This window comes from Nicotiana tomentosiformis, chromosome 6, assembly GCF_000390325.3.
Source record: "Nicotiana tomentosiformis chromosome 6, ASM39032v3, whole genome shotgun sequence".
In the NCBI taxonomy this organism is placed as follows: Eukaryota; Viridiplantae; Streptophyta; class Magnoliopsida; order Solanales; family Solanaceae; genus Nicotiana; species Nicotiana tomentosiformis.
The window spans coordinates 142,003,468-142,017,892 of record NC_090817.1 but is presented as its reverse complement, the minus strand read 5'-3'; the positions used below and the strand labels follow the sequence as shown (position 1 = coordinate 142,017,892).

At 37.2% G+C, this 14,425-nt stretch overlaps 2 protein-coding genes across 2 annotated transcripts; both read right to left on the bottom strand.

The window, feature by feature from the left end:
* Positions 1-410: 410 nt before the first annotated feature.
* LOC104099775 (small ribosomal subunit protein mS80 (rPPR6)) lies at positions 411-2,532 on the bottom strand. Its single transcript, XM_009606876.4, has one exon. It carries the CDS (start codon positions 2,439-2,441, stop codon positions 636-638), a length of 1,806 nt encoding a protein of 601 aa, XP_009605171.1. The 5' UTR covers positions 2,442-2,532; the 3' UTR covers positions 411-635.
* Positions 2,533-3,910: 1,378 nt separating this feature from the next.
* On the bottom strand, positions 3,911-9,482 carry LOC104099776 (oligoribonuclease-like). Its single transcript, XM_070177942.1, has 10 exons — positions 9,394-9,482; positions 7,076-7,207; positions 6,779-6,910; positions 6,245-6,321; positions 6,002-6,083; positions 5,806-5,861; positions 5,074-5,160; positions 4,810-4,900; positions 4,202-4,319; positions 3,911-4,163 (listed from the first exon to the last, which is right to left on the bottom strand). Exons 2-10 carry the CDS (start codon positions 7,089-7,091, stop codon positions 4,160-4,162), a joined length of 663 nt encoding a protein of 220 aa, XP_070034043.1. The 5' UTR covers positions 7,092-7,207; positions 9,394-9,482; the 3' UTR covers positions 3,911-4,159.
* Between the last annotated feature and the right edge of the window lie 4,943 nt (positions 9,483-14,425).

The window sequence follows — 14,425 nt, the reverse complement described above, 5'->3', positions numbered from 1 at the left end:
AAAAAAGGAAAGAACAGTTGTAATCAAAATACAATAGGAAGGAGAGCTCGCAAAATAAGAAAAACTATAACGATCAACAGTTAAAATTCTGATGCCTCAGACAAATTTATTTGTGAATGTAGACGGGAGTATCCTGACGGGGCCTAATAGCTTTTGCTTTCATGAAATCCTCAACATTCACTTTATAATGCATCCACTCTTTTATGGATTTGCAACTTTTTGACCTCCTCGGTGCCTCTTTTTTGTACGTAATATATGTAATTGACAAACTAAAAAAAAGTATGGCTAACTTATTTACATTGTCAATCATAACTCACCAAAATGGCCATTTATTGGGCTAATGTTGTGCCAACAGGAAACCACCAGCTACATATTGGAATAATATATATCTCTATGACTGTGATGCCATCTTAATTACCAAGCTATTGTTCTGAACAATTCAGCCCAAGAAATTGGGGAGCAAACATTAATTAGAAAAGATAAAAAAATACTCATTTTTTCAGAATTCTAATAAATTTTCAGCATACAAAATGCAGGTGTTAAAGGTTTAGCCTGCTATTTATCTCAATAACCAAAGCATTAAAATGAAACAGAAGATACAGATCCCTACAGCTAAAGGCAGTGATCGGTACCTACTATGCTGCAGCGATTACTTCATTTGTTCCTACTTCTTCATGTTCTAACTCCTTAACCGCTCTTACGAGACCCTTTGTGATTGCATTTAGATGCAACCCATTCTCCTTCATCTCCTCCAGCAGCTTCTCCGCTGTAGTCCAATCTAAAGCCTTAAGGCAAAGAGATTGGATAAGTTTGTTATATTCATCAGCATTAGGCTGAACTCTGTACTCCTTCATCTCTCCCAATAGTTCCACAGCCTTCTCATACTGTTCAAGCTTGCAATAACCCCGAATAATTGTGTGATAAGTGACAGGACTTAACTTGGCGTGCTTCTTTTTGGCTGCATCCAAAACATTACGAGCTTCATCCATCTCACCACCCTTTGTATAACCGCTCATAATGACATTGTAAGTGTACACATCGGGTTTCAAACCTCTACCCTCCATCACATTCATCAGTTTCTTAGCTTCTCCCATTTCTCCACTCTTGGAGAGCGCGCTGATAACTGTATTGAAGACTGCGTTGCCAGGTGGCGGACCTGCATCTATCATTTTCAGGAGCAAGTTTTTGGCGTCTTCGATGTCTTCACTGCAATAAGAGCGCAATTGCTTTTCCCCTGTTACATCTTTTGCCCTGCACAACCCTTGAATGACATATGAGAATGACTTAATGGCACGCTTACGCTCCTCTTTAGGGAAATCCTCCAACATCTCTAATGCAAATCTAACGCTTTCATCTTTGCGACAAAGCGAGCTGATCAACAGCTTAATAGAAGAAACAGGCAGATTAATATTCTTCTCCTTCGCCAACAAGTAAACCAGATGTGCATCCTTAGACTTATTTCCTTTACACAAAAAAGAAACAATTTTTCCTACTTTCTCAGCACCCGGCAACATATCAGCATTTAGCATCTTCTCACAAACAGTAGAAGCCCAATCATATATGGAACGCCTACAAAGTGCTTCAATGGTAAAATAGTACGTATCAGCATTTGGCACGCAATCCAATTCCCCAAACTTATTAAAGATCTCAAATGCAGCCTTTCCTTTACCCAATCTTGACAATAAAGCAATCAACTCATTAAGAATCTCAGCATTCAAGATCCCTTTCTCCTTTTCTCTGACCTCCTTCACCAAATCCCACAGAGCATAAACATTCCTACCTTCAATACAGACTGCAGTAACCAACAATTCAACTACCCTTTTCGTTACCAAAAACTCGGGTTTCTTCAAACCCCACTTGAAAAAAGATATCAAATTCTCACCAGGAACATAAGGTGTCTCAAGAACTCTAACAACAAACTCCTCATTCAAAGACAACCCAATTTCCTCAAGACTAGACTCAATAGATCTATCAAGATTACCACTACTCTGTAATAAAGACAACACACACTCCAATTTTTCCAAGTCTAATTCTTCCTCTACAACCTCATTTTCTCCAAAATCAGAAATTTCTTCAGCTGCTATATTATCCTTAATTTCATCAAAAACAGTGGACCCTTCATTGGACTCAGATGAAACAGTTTCAAGATTGTCTATAAAGGCAGTATCTTTATCATTTTTAATGGGTTCAGAACCTACAGATTCGGAATCTGAAGATGGGTTTGATGAAAAAAACCTTTTTATTTCGTGTGAACAAGATTTGGAAGAGATCCAATTAGAATAATAACGAAATAGAGATTCAGCTGAATTTAGTGGAGCTATAGTTTGATTGTTGAGTACCTGAGGAAGAATAAAGATGTGATTTTGGAAGCCATTGAAACTTTGATTTGCTATAAATTTTCTGGAAAATGCTTTCCTTGCCAGAACTGCAGGTCTCCACATTTTTGCTCTCTATCGGAGGAGTGTGATTGTCCCTCTGTAAAACCCTATACCGTAGTCCTGGGTTTGAATTGCACAAATAGCCTTTTTTTAGCCCCCTCTTTATATTTTATCGTCTCTAATAGGAGTTGTAAATATGGTCCGTTCTAATTTTAATGAATAAAATTTGGATTAAAAGAACCTACTCTTATATATATGATCCATCCTTCGTGTGTATTTATGCCCGATTTGACTCTTTTTGTTCACAATTTTAATTTTTTATGGGTTTCAATTCAAATTTTTACTAAATTTTATTTAATTTAATGGGTTCAAAATTTATCATTTTAAACAAGGATTCATATCACGATCCCAATTTGTTTGGGACTGAGGCGTAGTTGTTATTGTATACTTATTTAGTAGAATTTTTAAGATATATAATTGTCTAAATCAAAGTTATTGGATTCGGATAAACCTGTAACTTCTTTACTAGATCCGCCTCGATAATGGTTTTAATTATCAATTTTTTTCTCTTTCTTTTGCTTTCTTTGAATTATACATATATGTTTTCAAGTGACAAAAACCTCATAAATTCAAATAATATACCAAAAAACTTTTTCTACCAGTTTCAAGTGTTGTTGTTTTCTATATTTAGTTTGAGAACTAGATAAATTAAGTGTGAGAATGGGAATGTGTAGCTGACTTGCACTAGCTATACTTCTATTATAATAGAATTAGACATTTTTCTTGATGAATATCGTCCGTGTTCTATTGTACTTGATGTAGAATCGTTTCTATAAATGCTATTTTATTTATGAGTCTTAATCTTTATGCCATGCAAGAAACTAATATTTTTTCTTTCTTTTCATTCCAAATTCAAGAATATGATCATTACAACTAGTTGGTCTGAGTTTGTCAACTAGCATACAGCAGAATACCTCTTACCATTGGTTCTCACCGAGCAGAAAAACACAAGCAATGCATGAATCAATAAGCATAAATGTCGAATGCTTGTTAGTTGAAATAGAAAACGCCCCCAAATTACAGTGTTTTTAACTTTTATACACGGTCTGTTCTTGAGCCGATGATCTATCGGAAACATCTCTATCTTCATAAGGTAAGGGTATGGTATGCGTACACATTACCCTCCCCAGACTTGCACTGGATTTGTTGTTGTTGTTGTACTTTTATACACTGTCAACGCAAAAGAACTTCCCGATCAAAACCTGGAAAATAAGGCAGGTAACCTGCTAGAACAACAACAACCCAGTATAATCCCACTAGTGGGATCTAGGAAGGGTAGTGTGTACGCAGACCTTACCCCTATCCTGGAATAGAGAGGCTATTTCCGATAGACCCTCGGCTCCCTCCCTCCAAGAACTCCCCACCTTACTCTTGGGGTGACTCGAACTCACAACCGATTGGTTGGAAGTGGAGGGTGCTTACCACTAGAGCAACCCACTCTTGTCAGGTAACCTGCTAGAAACAAGTCAAAATACATCGAAAGTCTAATAACGTAAAAATTCTTTACACGATCAGTGTACATAAATTAAATCCAATTATACATGATAGCCAAGGATGTGAAGGTACTCGGAAATCAGTTTGCCAAGCATCATAAGCTCATAACTTGGACAAAAAGACAGATACATTTAACTGCTCGTATCACTTTCCACTGGCACACAACCCCTCATTTTGGGAATCAGATGAAAAGAATCCTCAACATGAGATACAAATCTCCTTCACTATCACCTTTTAGACTTAGAGTCTTTGAATATGTGCACTATCACTTTTTAGACTTGGAGGCTTTGAATATGTGCTCCTTGTAGTATTTGAGTTCTGCTATGCTCTCCTTAATGTCATCCATAGCTCTGTGCTTGTTTTTCTTTTGAGGTGCCTTTCTATTGTCTAATCAAAAAGCAGCAAAACACAACATGCAACAGTGAGAAATTGAGCCGATTGTATCAAAGCATCAAATACTGATACTGAAATCAGAATTGAGAACAAAAAAAAAAAGGACAGCCCGGTACACAAGGCATCCCGCGTTCACGCAGGGTCCGAGGAAGAACTGCACCCCAAAGAGTGTGACGTAGACAGCCTACCCTAATGCAAGCATTAGTGGTTGCTTCCACGGCTCGAACCCATGACCTATAGGTCACACAGAGACAACTTTACCGTTGCTCCAAGGCTCCCCTTCATTAGAACAACAACAATAACCGAAATCCCACAAGTGGGGTACGGGAAGGGTAGTGTATACGCAAACCTTACCCTTACCCTGGGAAGGTAGAGAGGCTATTTCATATTAGAATTGAGAAATAAAGATTTAATCCTCCCCCACCGACCCGATGAATACATCGAATATACCAGATAAACCTCAAAATGCAGTATAGACTTTTACCTCGTGGATACCAACGAAGACACAATGCCCTTACGCTGCTGACATCAACAAGTACATGTGAAAACAAACTTGCCAAATTTGGCATAAACTTCTGCAATGAATAAATTATAATGAGAATAGTTATTAACTAATGACTTTACAAACCTGAACTTTGAAAGAGGCTATCAAGTTGACTGTAGTAAAATAACAGTAATCACATACATCTACTTGTAGATGAGATTCCACAAAATGATGTTTACATAATCAGACATACACACACCATACCTTCAAAAACAGAAGATCCATATAGACTGAATTTCCAGCAAGTAGTGGTGTATACGTCCTTATGTTTCTCTTGACAAATTCAGCTACCTACACAAAACAAGGGGAACAAAAAAGAATATTTATCTAAAGGATCAGCTTGTAGAACCTGTAGCACGAGCGAAGTCTGTGGATTCCACATGTGATCTTAGCCAAAAGCCCGTGTGTGGAAATCTGTGGGTTCTTTCAACCAGTATTGCATGCGCTCTATCATGGCAGCAACATTTAAGCATAGTGATAAATGGTAAACAAAAAAAAAATACACCAAAAAGGGAACAGATTAAGAAAAGAAAAAAGGGAAGAGGAAACGGAAGGTATTAATGCCGGTGACAGCTCTTCAAGAAAATAAAGTTATATCTTTTGCCTTTTCGGATAAATGACATTGATCACAAGGACCAATTTCCATGTGTTAGGATGTACCTCTACCTCAAAATGCTACGCAAAGCTAACATCTCCAAGAAACGGATTCTTGAAACAATCAGAGAAGCTATAAATGGGAACTTATGTTCCTAAATTTTGAGATTGAAGGTACAAAATAACAGTATATAAAGTTATTCTTGAAATCTGTAAACCGAGGAAGCAAAGCTTCAAGACAGTTATTATTTGCTGCTTACTCTATTACATATGATCCTCAAGTCCGAAAACAAAAAATAATGTCATGACATCAGCATCCTAGAGACAAAAGGAATAGGATACCTGCTTCTCGGCTTCTTCTTCAGTGATGGTACTCTTGAGAACCTTCTGAGTCAAACCTAAATTACATTAAGTTTCATCTTTGAACTAACTGCTAACATTACAAAAAAAAAATGTACTCTATTATGGTGACATGTTAGTTGAATTCCTCTTAAGACACTCTTATAACCTAGAGCAAAGTACACATTAAGCCACTTACCACTTGTTGCATGATGGCTTTGACACCATTCTCCCATATTGTCCAGATACTCCTTGTTTTGATGTATAACCAAATCAGGACCCTAATTTTGAAAGCACAAAATAAATTCCTGTTAGTAGAAGCACGGGAATGTATTGACGAGATGTATAGATGCACGAGGAAGAGATCCAGCACGGCGAAATTCTAATGACAGATAAGGTGGATAGAAATGCGGAATACATAAGAAAAGACAGACAATTTTACCTCAATTGATTTGGTCAAATTTCCATCTCTAATTACACAGGCAATCTCCAATATCCTATCAACCTCAATAATCAAACCTACATAGAAAGGAAATGTCAAAAGAAAATAATACTACCCAAGTTTAATCTTCAAGAGCACTTTTGGAGATGTGCAATGCTGCTTCGTTTTCAACACTCAAAATTTGACACAACCTCTGGAAAACAGGACAAAAAGAAGATCCGAGTTTCTTCTTTGGACAAATGATTCGAAGTAGTTAGTTCATTAAGGATGACGATACTCAGGAGGCCTCTCTGGCCTAAGATACACAATGCAAAGTTTGAGGAGGGGAAATACTCAACATTCATTTTATAACCATCCTTTAAAAAGACTCTAGTAGTATCGACGGCTCAAGACAACACAATCAACATAGGATTGCAAACATGAGAAATTATAGAATACTCTAAAATCATACTGAACGTACTTGATGTCATAAGTCATTGGAAAATAAAGTACGGTGATTGATGTGCTTCCAACGAGTCATGAAATAATAATTACCAGTCATCTCAAGGTCAATCCATACAAGCGGAAATTTGTACTCTCCTGGAAGCAAAGGTGACCTCTGAACCCCATTTTCATGTTTGAGCGCAGTCACCTCTCCTGAGCTATCATCTTTGTCCTTGGCTTTTCCTGAAGAGTTCGAAGATTGTCATTTTCTTGCAAGGATCAGCTACATATGTCCAACTTTTAATATTGACCATTCAATTATTCGACTACTCCGTTCAGCGTAGCTATTGATCTAGAAATCTTAGAATTAAGCAGGCATTTAAATACAAATTCTGCCCCCATCCTTACCTCCTCCATTTACCATCTCAGTTTCCCCACGAGTTTCTGCATCATCCCGGCTATCTGGGACGCTCAGATTCAGCCATGAGAAGGCATTTGAGAGTTGACTTATTTCTGTGAAAGCCCTTGATCATTAAGCTCCTAGGGAATAGAAGATAGGTTAATGTGCGCAAACCATGATGCTTTTTCATTAGGAAGTAAAATTGAGTTAGTATTTTTTAACTTCAGACAGGTACAATTTTCAATAATCACTGACCAAATCATGCTCAATCGCATTCATCATTAGAAGTTGCACCAGAAAGTGCCCGAGTTAGTAATGGAGCATAAAACATAATGCAAATCCAATACATCATCATCCTATCATGACTTAATCATGGTTAGGTCTATAGAATATTCAATGCTTCTTCTCAATTGCTCAAGAATATTCAATGGGATGGGAGAAAGCACTTCCACACCAAGAGAATATGTTAATTGTTAACAACTAAAACACAAAAGAAGGGACCAAAACAAGGGCAAGTCCTTGGCTTATATCAACTTTTTTTTGTGAAAATTGAGGATCAGGGGATTTAACATCGTTTCTCTAAAGTCAGACTTATGCTTATTTTGTTTCCAGAGACGGAGCAGGAATTGAAGTTTATGGGTTCTGAACTTACCACCAAACACATAGCACGTTTTAGTTACTGGGTTAGCCATTAAATATTTATACATATTTAATGAATTTCCTAATACAAATATAGGGTCCAAGCAAAAGCTACTGCGTTCGCTCGAACCCATAAGTTTCTTGCTCTTAAGAATTTTCTCTGCCTTGTAGAGCAGTGAGATGTCATTGTTAGAACGTGATTATCCTCCCTCATAGTCACACCATATAATTAGTGGTTGCCTTTTCTGTCGACAAAACTATTTCGAATTCATAGAAGCTAATGTGTAGTATCATATAACAAATACTCCAAAGCAAACAAAATTGTACATGAATAAAAGGAGCTCAGCTATCAAAGATTCAAGAAGAGCCCTTAATCCATTTCCAGTTAGTAGTAGTATCACCAAAGATGAGGTATTAGCACCTAAGTTGCTCGGACTCTTCACTTTCAGTGCCGCACCTGTGTCGACACGACGTGGGTGTGGGTATGGGTATGGGATCCGTATCGGATCTAGTCAACCAATTTTGGGTACTTTGACCAAAATCAACAGAGAAATTTGGGATAGATACAATGATTTTTGAAAACAAATCAAAAGCTAGGGTGATATGGAAGAAAATGGAATACCTTGTATATATAAATTTCTATGTCAGTCCTTTTCCTTTTATCTCCTTCTAAAATTCTACTCTTGTTCAATATTCTCTCCTTCTCGGAATACCTTGTAATTTTTCCACATAATGTCTCATAATTTAGACATATTTTTATAACTCTATTTTTAAATAATTGAATTATTTTTAGCTGAATCCCCGCACCCGTATCCGTACCTGGATCCGTACCCCCAATCTTTAAATTTAGATCATGAAGGATCTGACCTCTAGATCCGCACCCGTATCGGACACCCGCACCCGAGTCCGAGCAACTTAGATTAGCACTACTAAGGCAGGCCGATGTTACATAGTTGTTCCCCCCAAACACCATTTTTAGGGTTACAACGAGCTGGCCTTTGAGAGACTAAGTTGAGAACAATGCTCCCTCTCATTCTAGCCATGTGGCTATCTGCTCACTTATCTAGGATCAAGTAGTGGCGTAGGCACAGGCATTGAAGGGTGGTCAACCGAATACCCTTCATCGAAAAAGTATATTGCGTATATAGGTCAAAAAATATTTTTATATGTGTATATTAAATTTTGAACATACTTCGCGAAATTCCTGGCTTCGTCGGGATCAAGGGCTATTTACTAAGTTATATAATATGTGACACTTCCTTGGAGAGACCCGCACTCCCGTCAGCTCTCAAGTAAATAAAGAAGTTGAAGCCAGTTACATCAGCTATTGGCTGTACACACACACCAAAAAAAAAAAAAGTAGACGCAGGTCTAGTGGTACTCTTTATCTTTTATTTCTTTCTTTCTTTTTTCCATTAACGTTACTCTGTATCTGCTAAGTTAAAAACCTGAATCCGCATAATCTTTTGAGGCCCCAAAATGTTGAAACATGAAGAAAAAAAAATGCAAGAATATATATATTTTTTTTCAAAAAACAGTTTTTGATTCCATATGGTAGTTTGTCAATCGTCAATACAAAAGAATCATCCTTATATAGGTATAGAAACTTGTATATGCATGTGTTTTGTATATACATAGAGCCGTAAGAAGGAATATGGGCGTGGGAGGAAAAGGAAAGGGAGTTTACCGAGAACAGCAGCAGGAGCTTAGAGGGGTCGGAGGTTGGCTCGAATGCTTGAACACTCCCCAATTATTTTCTTCTTCATTTTGAAAATGAAAATCAGGCTTCATGGGCCTAAGTATATCTTTTATTAGTATGTACCTATTGTAAAAATGGAATCTTTACAGAAATAGCCGGTCATATTCATTATTTACTTTTTATAGCCATATATATAGATTATAATATCATATAGGAGTGGCAAACGGACGGGTCGGGTCGAATATAGTTCGGGTCGAAAACGTGTAATGAAAATACAGATCAATTATCCGACCCGACCCATATTTAATACGGATAAAAAACGGGTTAACCAGCGGATAATATGGATAACCATATTATTCATGACTTCTTGCATATGATCACTTTTGGGAGAATTCTTAGTATCCCTAACTTGAGGAACCTCCAATTTGAGGCTTTACAAATATAAACGTTAGACCCATTGGTTACCCATTGATTATCTATTTTCTAAATGGATAATATGGTTCTTATCCATATTTGACCCGTTTTTAAAAAGTTCATTATCCAACCCATTTTTAATGGATAATATGGGTGGTTAACTATTTTTTTAACCATTTTGCCACCACTAGTATCATACCATGATTATATATATGTATCATACCATGATTATATGGGTTACCTATTTTTATGCATATATTATACCTCCACCGGCTATTTTTAGTTTAAGAGGTTGGGTGGGCGACTATTTGGGTTAATTCTTCGCAAAACATTGCACAAATATGATATTTTTTTGGGTGGTCTTTAATTTTTTACTCCCACTTGCCTCATGAGTTATGGATAGAATTTCAAGATCAAAAATTAAAAGTGTTGCGCATAGGGAAAGCGAGGTGCAACACTTGTTAAACTTGAAGTTCTACCCATGGGGCAAGAGGGAACAAAACTTCAAGATCATCCACTTTAAGGGCTTTTTGTGTACTTCAGCCATTGCAGGGAAATTGCACAAACACCTGATTTTGGGGTTACTGTTTAAGTTGTACCCTAAGTTCAATTTATTTTATAATATTACTCACTTCGGACATAATTTCAGACGTACGCGACTGAAGTAACATAATCCGTGTCTGAAATTATAAATTTTATTTGAAGTTAGGAAATCACAGGAATTGAAAGCATTTTAGGTGATTCTATTTCTCTCAAAACAAGAATTAGAGCATCAGATTTGTATTTTTACTGAGTAACATTGTTTGGAGCATCAGGTGTTGCAAGTAGCTACCAGCAGTTGATTTTGCAGTTAAGTATATATTATTGTTAAGTCGACCACTCGAAGATGGTTAATAATTCTGAGGCTGAAATTCTTAGTGTCAAGTCTCATCATTGTAACAACTGCCACACATCTACCAACCCTTTTTAGAAATGTAAAGTTTATAAAACAGTAATAAGTTATGTACTCACATATAATGTTGCATTCTCTTCCTTCCTTTTTACTTGTCTACTATACTAAAAATAATTTTTTCCTTTTACTTGTCAATTTTAGCAAATCAAGAGAAAATAAATAATTATTTTTCAAATTTAGATTTTCAAAGTACCATTAATAAGGATAATTTAGTAAAATAAATACTTGATTAATGCTTTTTAAGAAGAGTGCAAAATGCAAACTAGACAAGTAAAAGGGAACAAATGGGGTAACATTATGCAATTATTAGATGTATATCTGATCATCCTCGGAGGAGGCACTCGCTTGCCTTTTGGAAAAAAACTTCTACAGTATATATACTGTATGGGTCAAAATCTATCTCTAAGATACTTTAAAATGGCATCGGTAACACATTCCCAAGTCGCCACGTGTCAATGTGATTTAATTAACAACAAAGGTTGTGGTCAAAGAGTTAGCAAAGGCTGAAGTCGAGGAGTCGTCATAGATCGAGGCCAAGGTTGAATACCCTTGACAGAGTTATAACAGCTAGTATCAAGATAGAACATTAAAAAGAATATTCTAGAGGATATTCTTTGCACTTGTACTATTAGGGTTTTTTAGGAATATGTTCCCTATAAATAGAAAGAGACACAATGATAGGAGACATGAAATATTCATTTGTAAAAGATACTTTGAATTTAGAGAGAGAAAATCGGGTCTCTTCACAAGCACACAAAAACAACCTTTTCACTAAGATTCATGCTTACACTTTTCCACTAGATCTGAAAATATCTCGGGCACTCGAATGTTTATTCATCATTCTCGATTGTCAGAAAGAATATTCATTGCTTTCATCCTTTCTCGGGTGGCTCATTTTCATTTATTTACATAAATTCCATTTATTGTTGTTCATCGCTATTTAATGCACATTACTTCTATTTTGGTTTTTAACTATTGACTGTGGTGCACCGTCATAGCTTTTGGAACAGATCTATGTGCTATTTATTGCACTACCTGGAATATCTTTTTAGGATATTATTATTTACTAAGATTAACCCTCATTTGTATAAATTTAATTAGTTGAACGAAGATCTATATTTTTGGTCAAACAATTTGGCATCGTATGTGGGGATTTTTTAGTTAATTTTTTAGTTTCCTTTAGATCTACAATTAACGCAAGTCACTAACATCACAAACCCCAAGATCTTTTTCTTTCCTTGTACGTACAAAAACCTACATGGCAGGTAACCAAGGAGAGAGGACGAAGGTAACGAGGGATCTCCCTAGCAACCTCATGAATGCTATCAATGAGAGCTGTGAAACCCTAGGCAAAGACGTGAAGCCCACTGCCTCCTCTGGGCGTGAGAGGTCTTCCCCCCTCCCCCCCATTGTAGCATAACAAAACTCAACGGAAAATGAGCTTTCACGTCCACAGAAGAAGGGACACCACCAGCTGCGAAGAAGCTCCTCGAGGTGTGGCTGACCGATATGCTAATGAGCGTGCTTAACAGGCCCACTCCAGGCACGACTACAGAAACTGCAATGGTATGCACGATACAACGAGCAGACGAACAATGCGACCAGTCGAACCCTCTAACAACTGGTATAACTCACAATATTACTAACAATGCAGGTGACAGCGCCCTCGCTGCCGTTCTAAAGAGGATGGAGGAAATGGAGAATGAAAACAAAGCACTTTAAAACCAGATGAAAGAACACCAGGAACGAGTCAACAAGATACCGGACGCCCCTAAGTTGTTGCCAAAAAAGGACACCGGCAGGTTCGTAAAGCAACCATACAGTGATGCAGCAGCCCTGAATGCCATACCAAAGACCTTCAAAATGCCACCCTATCTCAGGATATACGACGGAACGACCTATCCCGAAGATCATATGACCCATTACGTCACCGTCGTGAAAGGCAATAACCTTGCTAAGGAACAAATGTCCTCTATTTTTCAAAAAAACTTTGGCAAAACCCTTATAGGAGGAGCACTAACATGGTACTCACAGTTACCAGCCCATTCCATAGAAAATTTCGAGGAAATGGCCGACAAGTTCGTAAGCACATATGTTGGAGCCAAGAAGGCCGAAGCTAGAGTAAACGACATATCCGCTATCAAGCAATCCTTGGGAGAGGGACTGAGGGACTTCCTCGCCCGCTTCAACATAGTAAGGATGACTCTGTCGAACGTATCCGAGGGGATAGCAGTCGCAGCTTTCCCGAATGGGCAGAGTAGGATGGTTCAAGAGTAACTAGAAAATTTTTGAGTCGGTTGATGAAATACCCTCCAACTACTTAGGACGAGATCCATAATGCCTATTGTGCCGAAGTTCGAGAAAATGAGGACAACCTCAACGGACCGACTCATCGATTCATTTCGGTACAAGCCGAGTCCAGGAAAGAACGAAGGGACAACGTTAGAAGGGACTACCCGATCTCGCGACCCAATAGAGAACGACACCAGCCATATGTCAGGGCACCTATCGCACCTTCCCTCCGCTATGAAAAAGGCTCGTCCAGGCCTTATTATCTACACCGAAACGAGAGAGGTATGGACCCCTTATTATCTACTCCCAATTTTTGCGTGTCACCTACAGAAATAGTCTATGCCCTTGAGAAGCTCGAAACAAAGGTAAAGTGGTCGCCAAAGATGAGATCCGATCCGAACACCAGAAAATCTGACGCCCTCTGTGAGTTCCACCAGGAACGTGGGCACAAAACAGAAGATTGCATCGCCCTTAGACAAGAAGTCATAAATATGTGGCGGAAGGGATACCTCAAAGAGTTATTAAGCTATAAAGGGAGGAACAACTTCGCCAGAGGACGTGAACACCAAGGCCCGCCGAAGCCACCATCACGAGCTCGTACTATCAACATGATTGTTGATACCCAATTTTTTCCTCATATTTATATATATATATATATATATATATATATATATATATATATATATATATATATATACTTTAAAAATAGTACGCGTGCATCATCATTTATTTTATAAGCATATACAAGCATTTTTCATAAATTATTTTTCTTTCATAATTTTTAAAGGCTTTAAATAAATTTATTTCTTTATTTTTATTATATAAATATCTAATAATTACCCTACAAATTATTTTTATGATGATTTAATAATCTAAACTTATCATTTATACCAATATGAGGTTTTAAATATTTTTAGAGTATTTCTTATAATTACATTTGCATTTTTCAGGGCTAAATTGCACATTTTACAATAATAGCCCATATGCATGTATAATTACATTATTTATGCAGAAAATAACTTTTTATATTTTTATAATGTTAAATAATTATTTTTAATCATTTTCATACACAAATGATATTTTATTTATTTATTTATTTATTATGTTTTTATAAATTATTTATTTGTTAAAATTGGGTATTTAAAATCTAGCCCTAAATTCCTTCTAATTTCGGACCTAAATACCCAAACATAGCCCAATTACCCCTGGCCCAAGACCAATCAACCCAACCCCATACCCGATCGCGACCCGTTTAACCACCCGACCCAAAACCCTTTTAAATCGTGGCCGTTGATCTCTGAGATCAATGGCCCACATTACACCCTCCCTTTTTAATTATACCCAAACCCCCTAACCCTAAAT